The 14,950-nt window shown below is 47.8% G+C and overlaps 2 protein-coding genes across 4 annotated transcripts; one reads left to right on the forward strand and one right to left on the reverse strand.

Annotated features, from left to right (window-relative positions):
* Positions 1 to 383: 383 nt before the first annotated feature.
* On the reverse strand, positions 384 to 10,862 carry efs (embryonal Fyn-associated substrate). The gene is made up of 8 exons (XM_086105297.1): positions 10,729 to 10,862; positions 10,234 to 10,365; positions 8,205 to 9,419; positions 7,348 to 7,461; positions 5,581 to 6,531; positions 5,066 to 5,122; positions 3,946 to 4,203; positions 384 to 3,564 (listed from the first exon to the last, which is right to left on the reverse strand). The coding sequence occupies exons 2-8, from the start codon at positions 10,243 to 10,245 to the stop codon at positions 3,379 to 3,381; spliced, it is 2,793 nt and encodes a 930-aa protein (XP_085961423.1). The 5' UTR covers positions 10,246 to 10,365; positions 10,729 to 10,862; the 3' UTR covers positions 384 to 3,378.
* A 235-nt stretch (positions 10,863 to 11,097) lies between these two features.
* Positions 11,098 to 14,893, forward strand: dhrs4 (dehydrogenase/reductase (SDR family) member 4). Of its 3 annotated transcripts, none has more exons than XM_086105298.1 (9): positions 11,098 to 11,247; positions 12,073 to 12,188; positions 12,251 to 12,428; positions 12,501 to 12,602; positions 12,673 to 12,743; positions 13,417 to 13,468; positions 13,566 to 13,700; positions 14,232 to 14,287; positions 14,377 to 14,893. In XM_086105298.1, the coding sequence occupies exons 2-9, from the start codon at positions 12,076 to 12,078 to the stop codon at positions 14,489 to 14,491; spliced, it is 822 nt and encodes a 273-aa protein (XP_085961424.1). In that variant the 5' UTR covers positions 11,098 to 11,247; positions 12,073 to 12,075; the 3' UTR covers positions 14,492 to 14,893. The 3 variants fall into 3 exon arrangements, with proteins under 3 accessions (XP_085961424.1, XP_085961426.1, XP_085961425.1); XM_086105300.1 differs by having other exon boundaries at positions 11,103 to 11,235; XM_086105299.1 differs by lacking the exon at positions 11,098 to 11,247 and adding an exon at positions 11,270 to 11,927.
* The last annotated feature ends 57 nt before the right edge of the window (positions 14,894 to 14,950 follow it).

Consider the following 14,950-nt stretch of genomic DNA (forward strand, 5'->3'; position numbering starts at 1 on the left):
CCAAAAATATTTTTTGGGTGTTTTAACAATGGAAAAATAGCACCGTGTTGTAAAATGATACAATAAAATATAACGGAAAGACATAAGTAAGCTGGTGGTTTACAAAAGTGAAAGACGAAAGTTACACACACTATAATTCAGGTGAGTTGGTGTGCCTTTAAGGGGCGTGGCTTAGCCATCCCACTCTTCTTAATGCGTGCAAGGGTTTTTATTTCGACTTTGACTGTTTGTCTCTGTAGATGAATACGGGGCACCATCTGCAAAGTGTCTCGAGCACTCAAATTTTGTCTCTCAACAAAAAGTTACCATAAATTTGTGTGATACCCGTGAGTCAGTGAATGTATAACTGTACGGTATTTTAACAGCAATAAAGTAACACTGTATTATTGCAAAAAAAAACTATTTGTTTATTCTGGACTGGAATACAAGGCAAGACATTACATAGTGTTCAAAAGTGAAGCTGTGTAGTTCTGTATTGCTAGAATTCAGCAAACAGGGATGAGTTCACATGAGTGTAAAAAACTTGCATTGAACAACATAAACAAGAATTGGTATATTTTTCCAAGAAAAATTAAGGGGTGGGGGGGACACTTTCTTGAAAATAGTTCAAAAACCTTTTAGGTCCATGGGTGCCCCTCATAATCCTCACGCCAATCACACATAACTGCCACATGTATGATATAAATTATTTTAGTAACATTACATCCTAAATATCCATAACCTTTGTTTGTTTTTTAAGGAACTGAACCAAATACCACTGAATTCAACAGTCCGTCATTGTCGCAAGCTGACGTGCACTACTGACACGAACAACATGGCTGCGACCAGAGGAAGAGCTGCTTTACAAATGCACCCCGTTGAGCGACCGCTTTTAGAATCGCTGCGATACAGCACCGAACCAAATCACATAAAAACGTGCATGACAAAGTCAAGCATAGTAAAGCTATGAATAGGGGGAAAAAACCAACAACATAGAAATGATCATAATAAATATAAAGGTTACTTGCTTCTCTTCAAACTCGTTATAGGTGTAGTTTCCATTAATACTTCAAACATCCACAAGGTGACACTACAGCAGAGAAAATGGGACAGGAAGGTTCCTCAAAGCATGCTTGGAAGGATGAGGTACATAATTATGGTGTGTCAATATGTTCCCAATTTGGACAAAGTAACACGTGATTAGTAGCCACGGCAAACGGCTTGATGATGGTCCGGCTTTGTAGAACATAGATGAAACATGGGCACAGTCCACCGTTGAGTGCCACGCTTTAAAAAACAAACAAACCAAAAAAAAAAAAAAAAAAACAAAAACAAAAAGCAAGCATCGGCGACATGCATGTAACATGTGGTGACAGGTAAACTTGTTCGACGGGTTTCGCATGCACGCTGTTGTGAGACTGAGGCAAAAGAGAAGCGGATGGGGCGATTTTACAAAAAGTAGGGATGGAAGGCTATAAGCAGGCTATAAGCAGGACTGAAAGAAAGATCAAGGAAGGAAAAAAAAAACAATCATCTGAATGGAAAGATGGTTGGAAGCAAGGTAGAAAGAGGAAGAAAAGGATGCAAGGAAAGGAAGAAGGACTGCGGGAATAATGTATGGATGAAAGGAAGGAACAAAAGAAGAAAGAAGGATGAGTGAAAAACCTGCAAGGAGAAATGAAAGGAAGGACAAGTTAGAATGAAAGAAAGGAAACGAGGCTAGGATGTATGCAAGGAAATCAGGGCGGCTGAAAGAATGGAAAGGAGGGATGAAGAATGGAGGGTAAGACATGAGGATGGAGAAACGCATTGAAGGAAGAATGCTAGGAATGAGACAAGGATGTGCGAAAGGAAGAATGGAGGGAGGTTTCAATAATTGAAAGATGAAAGCAACGTAGGACAGAAGGGGGTGAGGAAGAAAGGCTGGGAAGGAAGGAATGTTGCATGGTAGAATGGAAAGAAGGCAGGCAGGCAGAATTGAAGCCAGGATGGATAAAGGAATGCCGGCAAGATGATTATGAAAGACTGAAAAAAGGGAGAAGGCAGGAAGAGATGGAGGAACCAAGGATTGGACAAACCAGAAGGAGGAGAAGAAAGAATGACAGGCAGGAATGAAGGAAGAACAAAAGGACGGCAGCAAGAAAGGGAGCAAAAAGACGACGTGTCCATGTGACTAACTGTCAAAAAGCAGGTCGCGACACGTACAGACGGGTCAACTCGGTTCACGGGCTTCGCCGGCCTCGCTGTTCTGTGATCGTGGGAAAGAGTAGCAGCCCGGGAGCAATTCGTCCCCCTGACTTGTTCACGCGGCGGGAATTCTTGTCGGGCAGGAATTGTCACGCGAAGTGTGCCGGGATGGAGAACTGCACAGCGTCTCGCGCAAACACGACATACGAGCGCAGGCCGGGTGAGGCTGGCCGGCTGGGGGACCGGTGCCAACAGACCGACTTTGTGGTACCGCGGGTTCACAAGTAGACCGAAGCCAGAATGTAAATGTTTCCTTCTGTGCTATATTTAGCAGAGGTGGGATCTCATAAAAGTGAGTCTTTTCGTGGGGCAACGATATTTTCACTTCGGGGTGTGCTCTCTTTTGTTGCCAGCAATTTTGACATGCACAGGAATTAACAGCATATTTACTAAGCTCCACATTGCCCGCTTTATATCGTCGCTTCAGACTCGTCCCGCGAAAAGAAAATGTCAAGGGGGTGCTCACTTTTGTGAGGTACCGTAAAGCGCAAGTCAAGTAAGTCTTCAACCTTCACGCGTGTCAATCCGAGTGGCTGCGAAATTTCAAGCCAGTTGAGTCACGTCAAAAGCATATCCCAGAATTCTACAGATGGAGCGAGTATAAATCCACAAGCTTCAAGACAACTTTCCTTTGTATTGGCAGATCGTTCTGCTTGAATTGAGGATTGTACTCATTTCATGACTGTTTTAATTGTTGGGGGGGGGGGGGGGGGGGGTTTCAGACCAGATTTGAGCGTGCGCTTCACGTCACGGCTTCCGGCTAGGTTGTGCTACGCAGCATCGCTTTTCTTCACACAAAACAAATGTGAGTTGACCTGAAAACTGCAGATCCCTGAATGTAAACAGACTCGTCAGGTCGAGTCGCTGTTCCAGCCTAACGGAGTCGTTCATAAGCTTCAGTCTCCCCCACCTCTGATACTTAAAATCGGGAGGGAGCGAAAGATTCAAAAGCAAAAGCTCCAGAGAGCAGCTTCTGGTCCTCGATAAGTTAAGACGCACAAGAGGGGAAAGGGCAGAGTCGAGCCACGCAACTGAAGAAAACAACCCCCCCCCCCCCCCAAAAGTGTCATCACAAAATAAGGCATTTTCCAAGAGAGAGAGAAAGACGGCGTGTGGCGTCAACAAGGCTTTTCCCGCGGCCGTTCCAAAACATCACGAGGAGATCTCGGTCAGGCGCTGGAGCAGAGCAGAGAAGCCGGCGGCCTGCTGAGAGAGCTCGGCCACCCGGTCCACCATCTCCTGAGACGCCGACACCGACGGGTAGTTTTGCGCCGCGCCCTTTGTCGCCACGACCACCGCCTTCAAGGCCTGGCAAAGGCGACCCCCGGAGGTTGTGATCTGGAAAGGGAGGGGAGAGGGCCGTCACTAAACAACTCCTGCACATGGCAAAGTTTTTCTTATGGAATAAGGGAAACTACGTTGTGGAAAGTTGATGGAAGGAAGGAAGATGCAAAAAGGGTTGAAGAAAAAAAAAATCTAAGAAGGTGGAAAGAAGGATGGAGGGAAAGAAGGAAGAGTGCATGAAGGAAGGAACAAAAGAGACAAGGAGGCGAGGAATAAGGCAAATCCGGAAGACGTCACTAGGAACAAAGAAAATGTGCAAAGCTGGAAGAAGGACAGAAGGAAGTCCGAAGGAACCAAGAAAGGCATCAAGCGGCGACAGCTCAAAATGAAAGGAGGAGGAATGGAAAGACGGCGAGCGGGAAAGAGACGAAGCACCTTGGCGCGGAGGTCGCCGGAGGTGAGGAGGCGGGAGAGCGTGTCGCCGATGAACACCAGCTTGTGCGCCGTCACGATGAGGCTCTTGCCGCGCGCCACGAAGACGCGCGGCGGCTGGTTGCCCCGCACGCTGGTGAAGAGCACGTCGATGGCGTCGGCCAGGCAGGACAGGTGAGCGAGGCTCTGCGACGAGTAGAAGCACAGCAGCTCCGAATCCTCCAGTGACAGCGACACCGGCAGCGGAGGCGACGGCGTCAGCTGAAAGGAACGTTTGGACAAAACGTGAGATTTCGATTCGCAGCGACTGTGCGACGGCAAAATCTGCCGGAAGCAAAACAAATTCAAATGGCACCCGGCCGGGAGTCGCAGACAAGCGCAATTAGATACAGTACGTCAGTCGACGTCTGTCGAAGGACTCCTTGTCCTTGGCTTGTTGTCGTGCACGCTGCCGTCCGATGTGAGGCCGGATTGTTACCGAAAACAAGTGAGCTCTTGTTGGCTCGCCGGGGCGCAACCAAGGACTTGAGCGAGCGGGCCCAAAACGCAGACATCGGTCTTCCAGAGGAGACTGGATAACAAAACGACACCCTGCAAACTGTGTCTCAAACTCCCGTGACATCTTTATATTGACAGACCGTACCTGGTGATTTTCCCAGAAAAAAAAGCCCCAAAACATTTTCACAGGATGATCGGTAAGATCACCAATGCGCTGGACTCCAGCGCAAGATTATTTACTCCATATATTAAAAAAAACCCAACAAAACTAAAATGAAGTATTCTCAAAACATAAAAAATGTCTAACTTACAAACCTGCTCTAAAAACGGATTAAAACTAACAGAAGAAAAAACAAAAAAGCCAAAACTCGATAAGAACTAACTTGAATGAAGAATCCTAAACGGTGACCCTGTTCCTGATTGCACACGTCATCGGTAAACAGATGTGACTCATCTGCCAGTGATTTCAGGCCACTCATCAGGTGGAAAATGAAGCCATCTCACTCACCGGCTCGGATTTGTGATTACAAAATGTGCCAGCAACATAGAAATGCTTGTGCGCAAGATGGTCTCGTCCACATTAGTGCCCAGGAAAACATCGTTTTGGACAGCAGGGGCAACTTACTCTCGGCTCTGAGGTGATCGTTTGTCCGTTCTGAGCCAGGGGGAGCTCCGGTTTTCCCTACATGGAGAGAGAAAACAAACAGCGGCATGAATAACAAGGGGAAAAACTAAAAATCGCTCTGTGTGTATCAGGGTTAACGAAAAATAACAGAAACACTGCAGCTAACATTGAAAAAAAGGTTTTAGTTGACAAAATATAAACCAGAGTGATGGAAAAAAAAAAAACTACACTAATTGAAACCACATTTAACGTTTATGAAGCTAACTTTAACAGTTTTCGATTTTGGCAATTCATTTCACAGATTAGCTTTTGGAGTTTATTTTACATGTCTGTAGTCGTTTGGGAATGCTATTACAAAAACTGTTTTTTAAAAATCTTGCACTCAGCAAACGCTCCACACACACGCACGCACACGCACACACGCACGCCGGAAGTAACCTCAGTCAAAATAAAATAAAAGTAAAGTATCGTCAAGACTGTTCTCACCCCGGCGCGTAGGGAAAAAAAAAACTGACCTGCAGCTTCACATATCCAACACTGTCACCATTAGGGACCAGGGCCGGGACGGGTGTCAAGCCAATCCCGGCGTATTCGTTGCTCGGATCTTCGTCTCCATCGCTGTGGCCGACTGCGAGCGTCACCGTGGCCAAGGCGGGAGGCACGGGGAAGGCCGGCTGAGGAGTCGGGGGCAGAGGCCTTTCTTGAATCCAGCTGCTCTTCCGGGAGCCCATTCCGCCTCCGGGTGACTTGCCGTCCAATACCGGGAGAGCGGGCAGCGGCCTGCGGGACAAAGACTCCTGGGAAGGCAGTCGGGGGCGACCCTGAGACTGCAAGAGGAGGGCGCTTTCCTCCAGGGAGCGCTGGACCAGGGAAAGGAGACCTTCCGACGGAGGGGCGCCGCCGATGGCCGATAACGCGGGCAGCAGGTCCGAGAGGCGGGCCCAAGCCTGCTGAAGGGGCGGGGGAGGGTCCCCGGAGTGGCTGGCTTTCCACGCGGACAGGATTTCGGCCAGCGACGCGGCCAGATCCCGAGACAACAGAGCGGCGGGCGAGCAGGAAGCGGCGCTCAGCACGGCGTGGACGAGGCCGGAGAGCGAGGCCCTCCACTGGACGTCCCCGGACCCGTTGCTGGACACGGAGAGACGGCGAGTGGAGGCGGAGGAAGACGACGACGAGTGTGGGAGGACGTCCGCGTTCAGGGCGGGCATGTCGTAGATCCCGCAGTCAGGGGAGTCCCGCTGCTGGTCACCTGCGCTCGCTCGCTTTTCGGAGCTTGCGACGCAGTAAGTTTGACCGTTCTGGCTCGCCTCCTCCCCGGAAAGGCTGCCGGCGGACTCGCCGGGACCCGCAGGCACGCCCGGAAGAGTGGGCACGCTGTAGACGTCGTCCGTGTCGGCCGGCGCGGCGGTGCCTGGTTGGGCTTCTGACGTGGAGCCGTTCAGCGTTACGGTGGGGACGTCATACACCTGCAAGTGGAAACGACGGATTGGTGAGCATCCATTTTCTGAGGCGGCTTATCCTCACCGCAGTATATGAGGGAGTCAACCGAGCAGGACTTTTAAATGTGTACGCCTTCAATGAAGTAAGAACCTCTGGGAACCCCCGCACAGATGCATCAAAGTGTCCTCAACCACCAAATGAAGGCCAGGATATACTTAGGCGCTCGAACATCCTTGTGTCAGTGCATATGCAGCAAGTGGAGCAAAAAACAATCCCAACAGCTGGCACGCACATTCAAGGAGCATGAAAGCGAGCGAGACCACTGTTGCTGTGGCCTTGGCCCGGCCCGAACACATGGGCGTGGCCGGGAGAAAATAGCAGCGGCACTTGGACCGGAAAGACAGGCTACCACAGCGGGTCGAGACAGGTGTGGCCTCGCCTCAGGGGCCGAGGGGGGGGAAACCAAAAAGGGACTCTGGGTGAGGGTGGTGGGGGAAGTGGCTTGACAGCATTTTGAAATTCAGTCCAGGAAGGTGCACTTGTACCGAATTGATTCACCCCACCCCCCACCCACCAATAAAATAAAATAAAATTCCCTCGCCACAAGCACCTCTTTTGTCCAAATTTAAATCCTCAATATAGTTCCTTGACAGAAGATGCCATAACATGGCATCAAATATTCCTTTGGCCTAAGTACAATTAGTGGTTTCAGAATTTTTTTTTTTAAATGCTGTGAGCTTTTTTGGTTCGTGCCCTGGTGAAAACACTGCTCGAGACAGTTCCTCAAGCAGCTCAAGCAACCACCTTCGACAAAGAATGCCAAACAAAAAAGATGTTATCACCTCCGTCTCCGAGTCAACATGCGGGGGGACGGTGCGGGGAGTGTCATAGATGCCGTCGCCGAGGACCGTTGGCGCGGCGCGCTGCCACCGGCTGCTGGGTGGTGTGTCGTATACCTATCGACCACACACACACACACACACACACACACACACACACACACACACACACACACACACACACACACACACACACACACACACAAAAGAAAAAAATACCTGAATGAGGATAGAGTGAATATATACAATATATAACCTTTTAACTGTTAAAACACAACTTTTTAAACACATTTTTCAAACCCAATTCCAATTAAGTTTGGACTTGGTGTCAAGCATACATCAAAACAGAAGACAATGATTTGCAAATCGTGTTCAACCTCCATTTCATTGAATTCACTACAAAGATGAGCTATGTCATGTTCAAACTGATTAAAAAATTGTTTTTTTAAAAAGGGCTTGCATAGGTGGCCAAAAAGACAGAGACAATTGAGGAATGCTCATCAAACACCTGTTTAGAACATCCCACAGGTGAAGAGGCTAACTGGGAAACAGGCGGGTGCTTCCCTGCATTGCTCAGTCATTCACAAGCAAAGATGAGGCGAGGTTCACCTATTTGTCAACAAGTGCATGTGAAAATAGTCATTGCATTCCGTTTTTAATTTAATGCCACGTCCCAACTTCATCGGAATTGGCATTGGAAATATACTTCAAGAAACAAAAAATGTCATCTTAAAATGTATGCAAAATAGTTTGGTTCAGTGATGTGTCCTGTGATGGCAGTTACGCCTCAGGTAGAGTTCAACGGCAAGGTTGCTGTGATGAGAGGGAATGGAAATAAGCATGAAATACTCGACACAAACCTGGTCGTTCGCAGGATCTGCATAATCTTGGTTTTCCGCTTTGCTGTTGCGTGCGCTGCTGCCTTTCTCCGGGTCCTGACTCGTCTGCCTGTTCACCTCGTGTGCTTGAGATCCGGGGTTGGGGGCCACGGCGCAATCACCTGACATAGGTGTCGACAGCTGCCCGTCTTTCCGCGTGACTCCTCGCACGGGAGGAGCCGGCGGCGGGGGCTTCCGGGCGAAATTCGGCGACCCGGGAACTCGAGGGTGGGCGGCTCGAACCAGCAAAGGGGACTCCCGGGGGCAGGCGAGCCCCGGTTTGCCTCTGGCTACAGCAGGGTTGGGTGACGGGCCCTTTAGGAGGGGCCTAGGAGGCGCTTGGGCGGGGGACGATAAAGTTCTTTGTAGGCTGACCGCCACAGAAGAGGGGGTTTGGTACATCCCAGGAATGTCCTGACCCACTTTAGACTGATGAGTTCCGCTGACTGATGAGGGGCCATGAGGGCAGGCGGCCAGAACTCCTCCCGTTGGCGTTTGGTAAACATCCTCACCGGCAAGTGGTGTTCCTTTTGGCACCAAGTAACAGTCATCAGAGGGTCCTGTGGTTAGCGTTTCCCGAGGGACCAGATATGTGGTGTCCTCGGAATCATCATCCACTCTTGCGACTCCGCTTGGGGAGAGGTAGACAGACCCTGGAGCCATTTGCGCTCCTGGCTGCCGGGCATGCTGAGCGGATGAGGGCAGGGGGCTCACCGGAGTCTGATAGAGAGCTCCGCTCACATTCGTGCCCCGTCCTCTTAACGAAGGGGAACGCGGGCGACTTGCAACTCCCATTTCCCAGTCGGGCCTGGGTCGGGATCCGGAACTGGAGTGTGAGCGCGGACGACCGACGTCCGCCTTGCGAACCTCACCGGGTCTTGATGCCGTTCCGTCTCCTCGGCCTTCGCCCGCGGCCGGTGGGGAGCGGTACACGGCGTCTGCGTCGTCCACGCTACCGCGCAACAGCGGTGGACCAGGCGACAAGTACACAGAGTCGCAGCTGGGGGCCGGAGCGGTCTGCAGGAGGCGCAGACGATTGGCCGGGGCGATGCCCTGACGGCCGTGCAGGGAGCAGAGCCACCACCCGGGCCCACCGCTCTGCTCCTGCTCCAAAACCATCAGGATGTCCCCCTTCCTGAAAGCCAGTTCCTCTGGGCTCTCTGCCGTGTTGTCAAAGAGCGCCTTCGCCAACACCGTCTGAGGGAGAGGGGGAAACGTATTAAAACGTGATCCAAAAAAACCCAACAGGTTTTTAAGTCTCATTTCAGACGGGCAAGACAAACTGACATTTGTGCATCCCGAACAACAAGTACATTGATGGCAACGCTAAACAGCTCGGTTGTTTCAGGGCTTGAATACAAGAGAAGAGGGACGTTGTCATCCGTGACTTGAGAGGAATAATAGACTCAAGTTCCACCCATCCATTTTCTATCGTCCCAAATCGCAGTGGTTTTAGTAGGAGAGGTGAGGTACACCCTGGACTGGTCGCCAGCCAATCTCAGTGCATGTATGCACATTCGGGCTCATATTATGACCGACGGACAGTTTTGAATCATTCTTACACCCAACAAGTAAGAATCAGGAATCTCGAGAAACTCATGTGAGCACATCAACAAGACCCGAGAAGGCCAGAATGTATTCCAAGTCCAATCATCTGAACGGTACGGCGGCCACTTGCCCACCATTGCGCCTGGGCTCAAGTGAAAATATCAAACCATGCAGTGAACATGAAGTGCCAAATAAGGGTCAGTGGTTAAATGGACAGAGCGGCTTAATGGGCATGAGCGAGATGAGAACAGGAGGGGGGGGGGGGGATGAGGGAATGGGGGATGAGAGTCACATCTGTCCCTTGCCGTTTGGAGCTTAATTGCCAACCCACTAGCCCCCCGCCTTTCGTTTTAAAGCCAAACCCCCCTGGGGACCAATGCCATGTGGGACCGCACAGCCAAAATAGAAGGTCCACAAAAAACAGCCCGGCACCTACTCAATGTAAAGACGTTTGGATACTTACAGAAACAGACATGGCTGTTAAGTTGCGAGGGTTATTGGGTTTCGGGTGAACGTCGAATTCGAGTGTTCCGGTTGGTCAACGGGGTCCATTCAGCTCACATCGTCTCTGCCTTGTGAATCAGAAACGCTGGGCCTGTGAGTCGTTCGGAACCGTTACTCGCAGCACACATTTGTCGAAATCATACCGACACGAAGGCGACTGGGCACCACCTGTCCCGTCATTCCACGCCCCAGTAACGTTAGAAGCTAATCCTAGTTTAGCATCCGGTCCAGCGTTCAAATGATATCCGAATTCGTCGTTTGCGCCACTAGATAAATGTTAAATGTCGTCCCGTTTGGGATGTAATTCATTTTCCGCGGCCTAGGTCGCGAACATTAGCGACTCTAAAACGCTGGTTCTCTTCAGCATTTTCCACACAAAGGAGGTAAAAACCATTCGAGGTTTGCTAGCTGTGGCGTAAAAATAAAATAACAAAAAAACAAGCACGCACATTACCTTCCTTGCTCGAATTCGCCGGTAAACTTCACATCGGCTTCCAGACCGAGATGAGGTAAAAGCGCTTCTTCTCAAGCGTAAAAAACCAGTGCCTATTGGCGTTCCATCATTTTCTGCCGATGACAACATAATGATCTCCGCCTTCTCCTACGTTCACGTATTTTGGTCGCTCTACAAAAGACACGGAAGGATTGTGGCCCAGATCCCAAATGCAATGAATGCAATCCAGTTACTTGTGAGATTGCATAGCTCGGCCACTCGCTCGCTCTCTGATTGGCTCCTTGCCGTGAGTTGCGTTTAATGGCTCGATACAAATAGGTGGAAATCAGAGGATGGCAATTAAATTAAAATCGACAACTTTATCACAGAATAGAATGAGTGACAGCGTGAATTTAAAGCAAGTCTAAATACCCAAACGAACTAAACAGATAGCCACTATAAGCTTTTACTGTGGAAGTTCGTTTTTTTAACCCGGAAGAACAACAGTAGTTCCAGTTCACGGATGCAGTGAGTCTAAAGGTCTTGACTTTTTTTATTTCACCGAATGCATAATTTGTCTTCGAATTGCTGCTTTAGTTTCTGTTGAATTGTGACAACATAACGCGACTGCTAACTAGTGCGCTAAGATGTCTTAAAAAGCTTAAAGGATAATGTTTTTGCTACACAACTGGCCATTAAACGCCACACTGGAAGCATTGGCGGCCAAAACTTGTTTGGGCCCCAAGGCGAAGTTGAGTTGGGGCGGGGGGGCTTTACTACTGCAGGACTACAAACAGTTCAAGTGTTACGCTCAGTGGTGGACAGTCAGGACTAAGCCTCATCAAAAGATCTGACCTACAGCCTAAGTCATGCATTATATGAGCAATGATATTGCATTAATATATGTGCTTTATTTTGTAGCGTTTATATTAGCTGTACTGCTTTTGTGTACTGTATATTTCAGATTTTTTTCCCCAATCAGATTTCAGCTTCTGTGTGTTGCCACGTCAATTTAATGTGATGTTTTAACATTTTAACAGCAGCGGTGTTTCTTAACCCAAACGTGATTTTAAATTTGCAAAGCAACTGGCCCACGGTGACGTCAGATTTTTACATCCTCTGATCAGTTGGGCGGAGCAAAACTTGGTTTCTATTATCAAGTTTCAGTTCAACAAAAACTGTGCGTTGTCACTATCCTGTTGTCATGGAACTATGTTAAAGTGAGTTGAGTTTGAGTGGGACAAAAACAGTGCTTTGATGCCATTCTTAGCATGCGTAATCATTTCTAAATCTTTTTATATCAGAATTACTCTTGGATTCTCGCATCGCTGATTTCACCTCCTTGTCCTGTTTGTGACCCCACAGGTGATGTTGAGGGTTGCCTTCAGACGCCTTTCGACCACTCCTGTCACAGGGCAAAGAAGCATGTCTCAGAGTAGTCTTGCTGGGAAAGTGGCCATCGTCACGGCCTCGACGGCTGGGTAAGAATCTTGTTTTGCCCTTCAAAGGAAGGAAGAGACCTCTCACAATGCGTTTCCTTCAGCATCGGCTTGGCCACTGCCCACGCCTTGGGCAAGAAGGGGGCCCACGTGGTGGTGAGCAGCAGGCAACAGGCCGGCGTGGACAAAGCTGTGGCCCTGCTCAAGAGCCAGGGCATCCAGGTCACCGGCACAACGTGTAATGTCGGCAACCAAGGCGACCGAGAAAGGCTGATTCAGACGGTGGGAAAAAAAAGCGCAGGGCTGTGAATACTTTCAAGATGAAATGGAAACCTTATTGTGCTTTTCATGCAGACTCTGGATCAGTGCGGCGGCGTTGACATCCTGGTGTCAAATGCGGCGGTGAACCCTTTCTTTGGAAACCTCATGGACACCACGGAGGAAGTGTGGGACAAGGTTTGTTCCAGAATGGACATTTATTTTTAAACCCCCCGCACCCAATTAACTGCTGTCTCATCATTTTCAGGTGATGTCCGTCAATGTAAAAGCGGCCTTCCTCATGACCAAGTTGGTGGTACCACATATAGCAAAGAGGGGGTGAGTTACAAGCCAAAATAATTAGAATGATCAAGAATCATACTCGGTTTGTTGCATTGATTAGTTTTTTTTTTACATCTATTTAAATATGTACACATTTGTGAACCTGCTAATTGATTTTTTTTGTAGATAAACAATAATTATAATAATAAATCATAAATTAAATAGAATATTTTTGGGGGGAAACCTTTCCATAAAATATTTTAAAAATGTGATTTAAACAATTTCACATTTTTTCTCTTTGCTTTCCTTTCATCATTAAAAACAACAAGCATGAATTCTTCAGGTAAATGCTTGGTTAGCTGAGTACATTAATGCGGAATAAACAAGCTCAATTCATCATTAAAATAAACCATTTCACAAAATACAGAATTGAGTTGATTGCACATTTTAATACATTTTTATGAAATTCAATTCCATAAAATTACCCAACAAATGAATAAAAAATGCATCTTACATAAAATATAGACGTATACACAATAAAAAGATGTTACGTTGTAGCCACAGCAATTGACGTTTTACTTTGTTGATTTGTCTAACTTTACAACAGCGAGAAAGATCGGCCAATTTTTTTTCTTATGGGCGGGGATTTTTTTTTATGTCATTATCTTTGTCTTATGTTGTAATGTATAAAAATAAAAAAAGATTCTCCAAAATGTTGTGCTTCATTTAGAGGGGGAAATGTCGTGTTTGTGTCGTCCGTGGCTGCCTACCAACCAATGCAGGTCCGACCATCAACACAAATGACCAGAAGCCTCTTTTTGCAAGATTGTATTCCGACTTTTTTTTTTTTGTGGGGCTCGGGGGTTGGCGTTTCTGCAGGGCTTGGGCGCGTACAGCGTGAGTAAGACTGCCTTGGTGAGTCTGACCCGCGCGCTGGCCCCCGAGCTGGCACAGAGCAACATCAGGGTGAACTGCGTGGCCCCCGGTATCATCAAAACCCATTTCAGCACCCCGGTGAGACGTCTTCTAGAGTGTTTTTTTCTTTGTGCATTTGTCTTTAGGACTTAAATTGTTGACATAATTAGACAAATGATATCATTGTATCTTGACTTGCGAGTAGCGTTTGGACGTCTCGGCCCATTTCCCCCAAAATATTTCTACCTCCTCCCGCATGGCTCCTCTGTAGATAGGAGATGATAAAAAGCCGCCGGGCCATATTGATTTCCATAAACACGATATTTTGCGTGACTTTGTCTCGTCTTCTGCGCATTCGTGACACATTTGGTTCGCACAAGCCAGACAGACTGAGGTTGCATTCGATATGTAAATGATAACAATTACTCCCCCCCCCCCAAAATAAATTATAATAAATTGAGGATGGGGACCTGCAGCCTGAACATAGCCTTTTGGCGGGGCTGAACTGTTTAATGAAGGAGAAGCTGCTCAAAGTGAGGAAGGCAAAACAATAACAAGTGAAGATTAAGTTCAGAAAAAAAAGTAATTCTTTACATTCTATTTATTACTGTGCATTATTTTTCTTATTAGTTGTGGCAAAATGACGACATCATGGATCACTTCAAAAAGCAGTTGTGCATCAAAAGGTACGGTTCACCTCCCGTTCATGTGTTAAAACCCGTATCTCGACACGTGAACGTGCAGGGTATTTATTTATTTTTGCCCCTATCTCCAGAGTTGGCGAAGCGGATGAGATTGGGGGAGTGGTGGCCTTCCTGTGCACAGAGGCGGCTTCGTACATCACGGGTGAAACGATCGCAGCGACTGGGGGGATGGGTGGTCGACTGTAATTCCTTGAGGAGCAAGACCATTGTTAAGTTACACCTTCCAGAAATTGTTTCCTTGTTTTATTTGGAATAGCCACTGTAGGACTGCAGATATCCTTTTTTTTTTTTTTTTTTTTTGGGTGGGGGAGGTGGGTGGGGTGAATTGAGTATTCTCCTAATTAATCAGATTCAAATAGATGTTTCACTATTAAACACAATATCATGTTTATATGAGATAAAAGTACATTTGTCTTTTTGTGATCAGCATCCTCAAGTAACTGGTTTTAGAATGTGGGGCCATGGCTGGTGAGTGACTTGGGTGTCAGTAGAGGTGGTTGCCTGTGTTGGGTTGCGGAAGCTTGTGTATGAATGTGCTTATTTATGATCATTTTTTTTACCATTTGTGCAATAAAGCGATTAATTGTGCACCAGTGGTTGTGTTGATTCTAGCCACTTGTGGGGACATTACGAAACGATTCCGGT

The sequence above is a fragment of the Hippocampus guttulatus genome, chromosome 2 (genome assembly GCF_054856545.1).
Source record: "Hippocampus guttulatus isolate MCC_2025c chromosome 2, RoL_Hgut_1.0, whole genome shotgun sequence".
Taxonomy (NCBI): Eukaryota; Metazoa; Chordata; class Actinopteri; order Syngnathiformes; family Syngnathidae; genus Hippocampus; species Hippocampus guttulatus.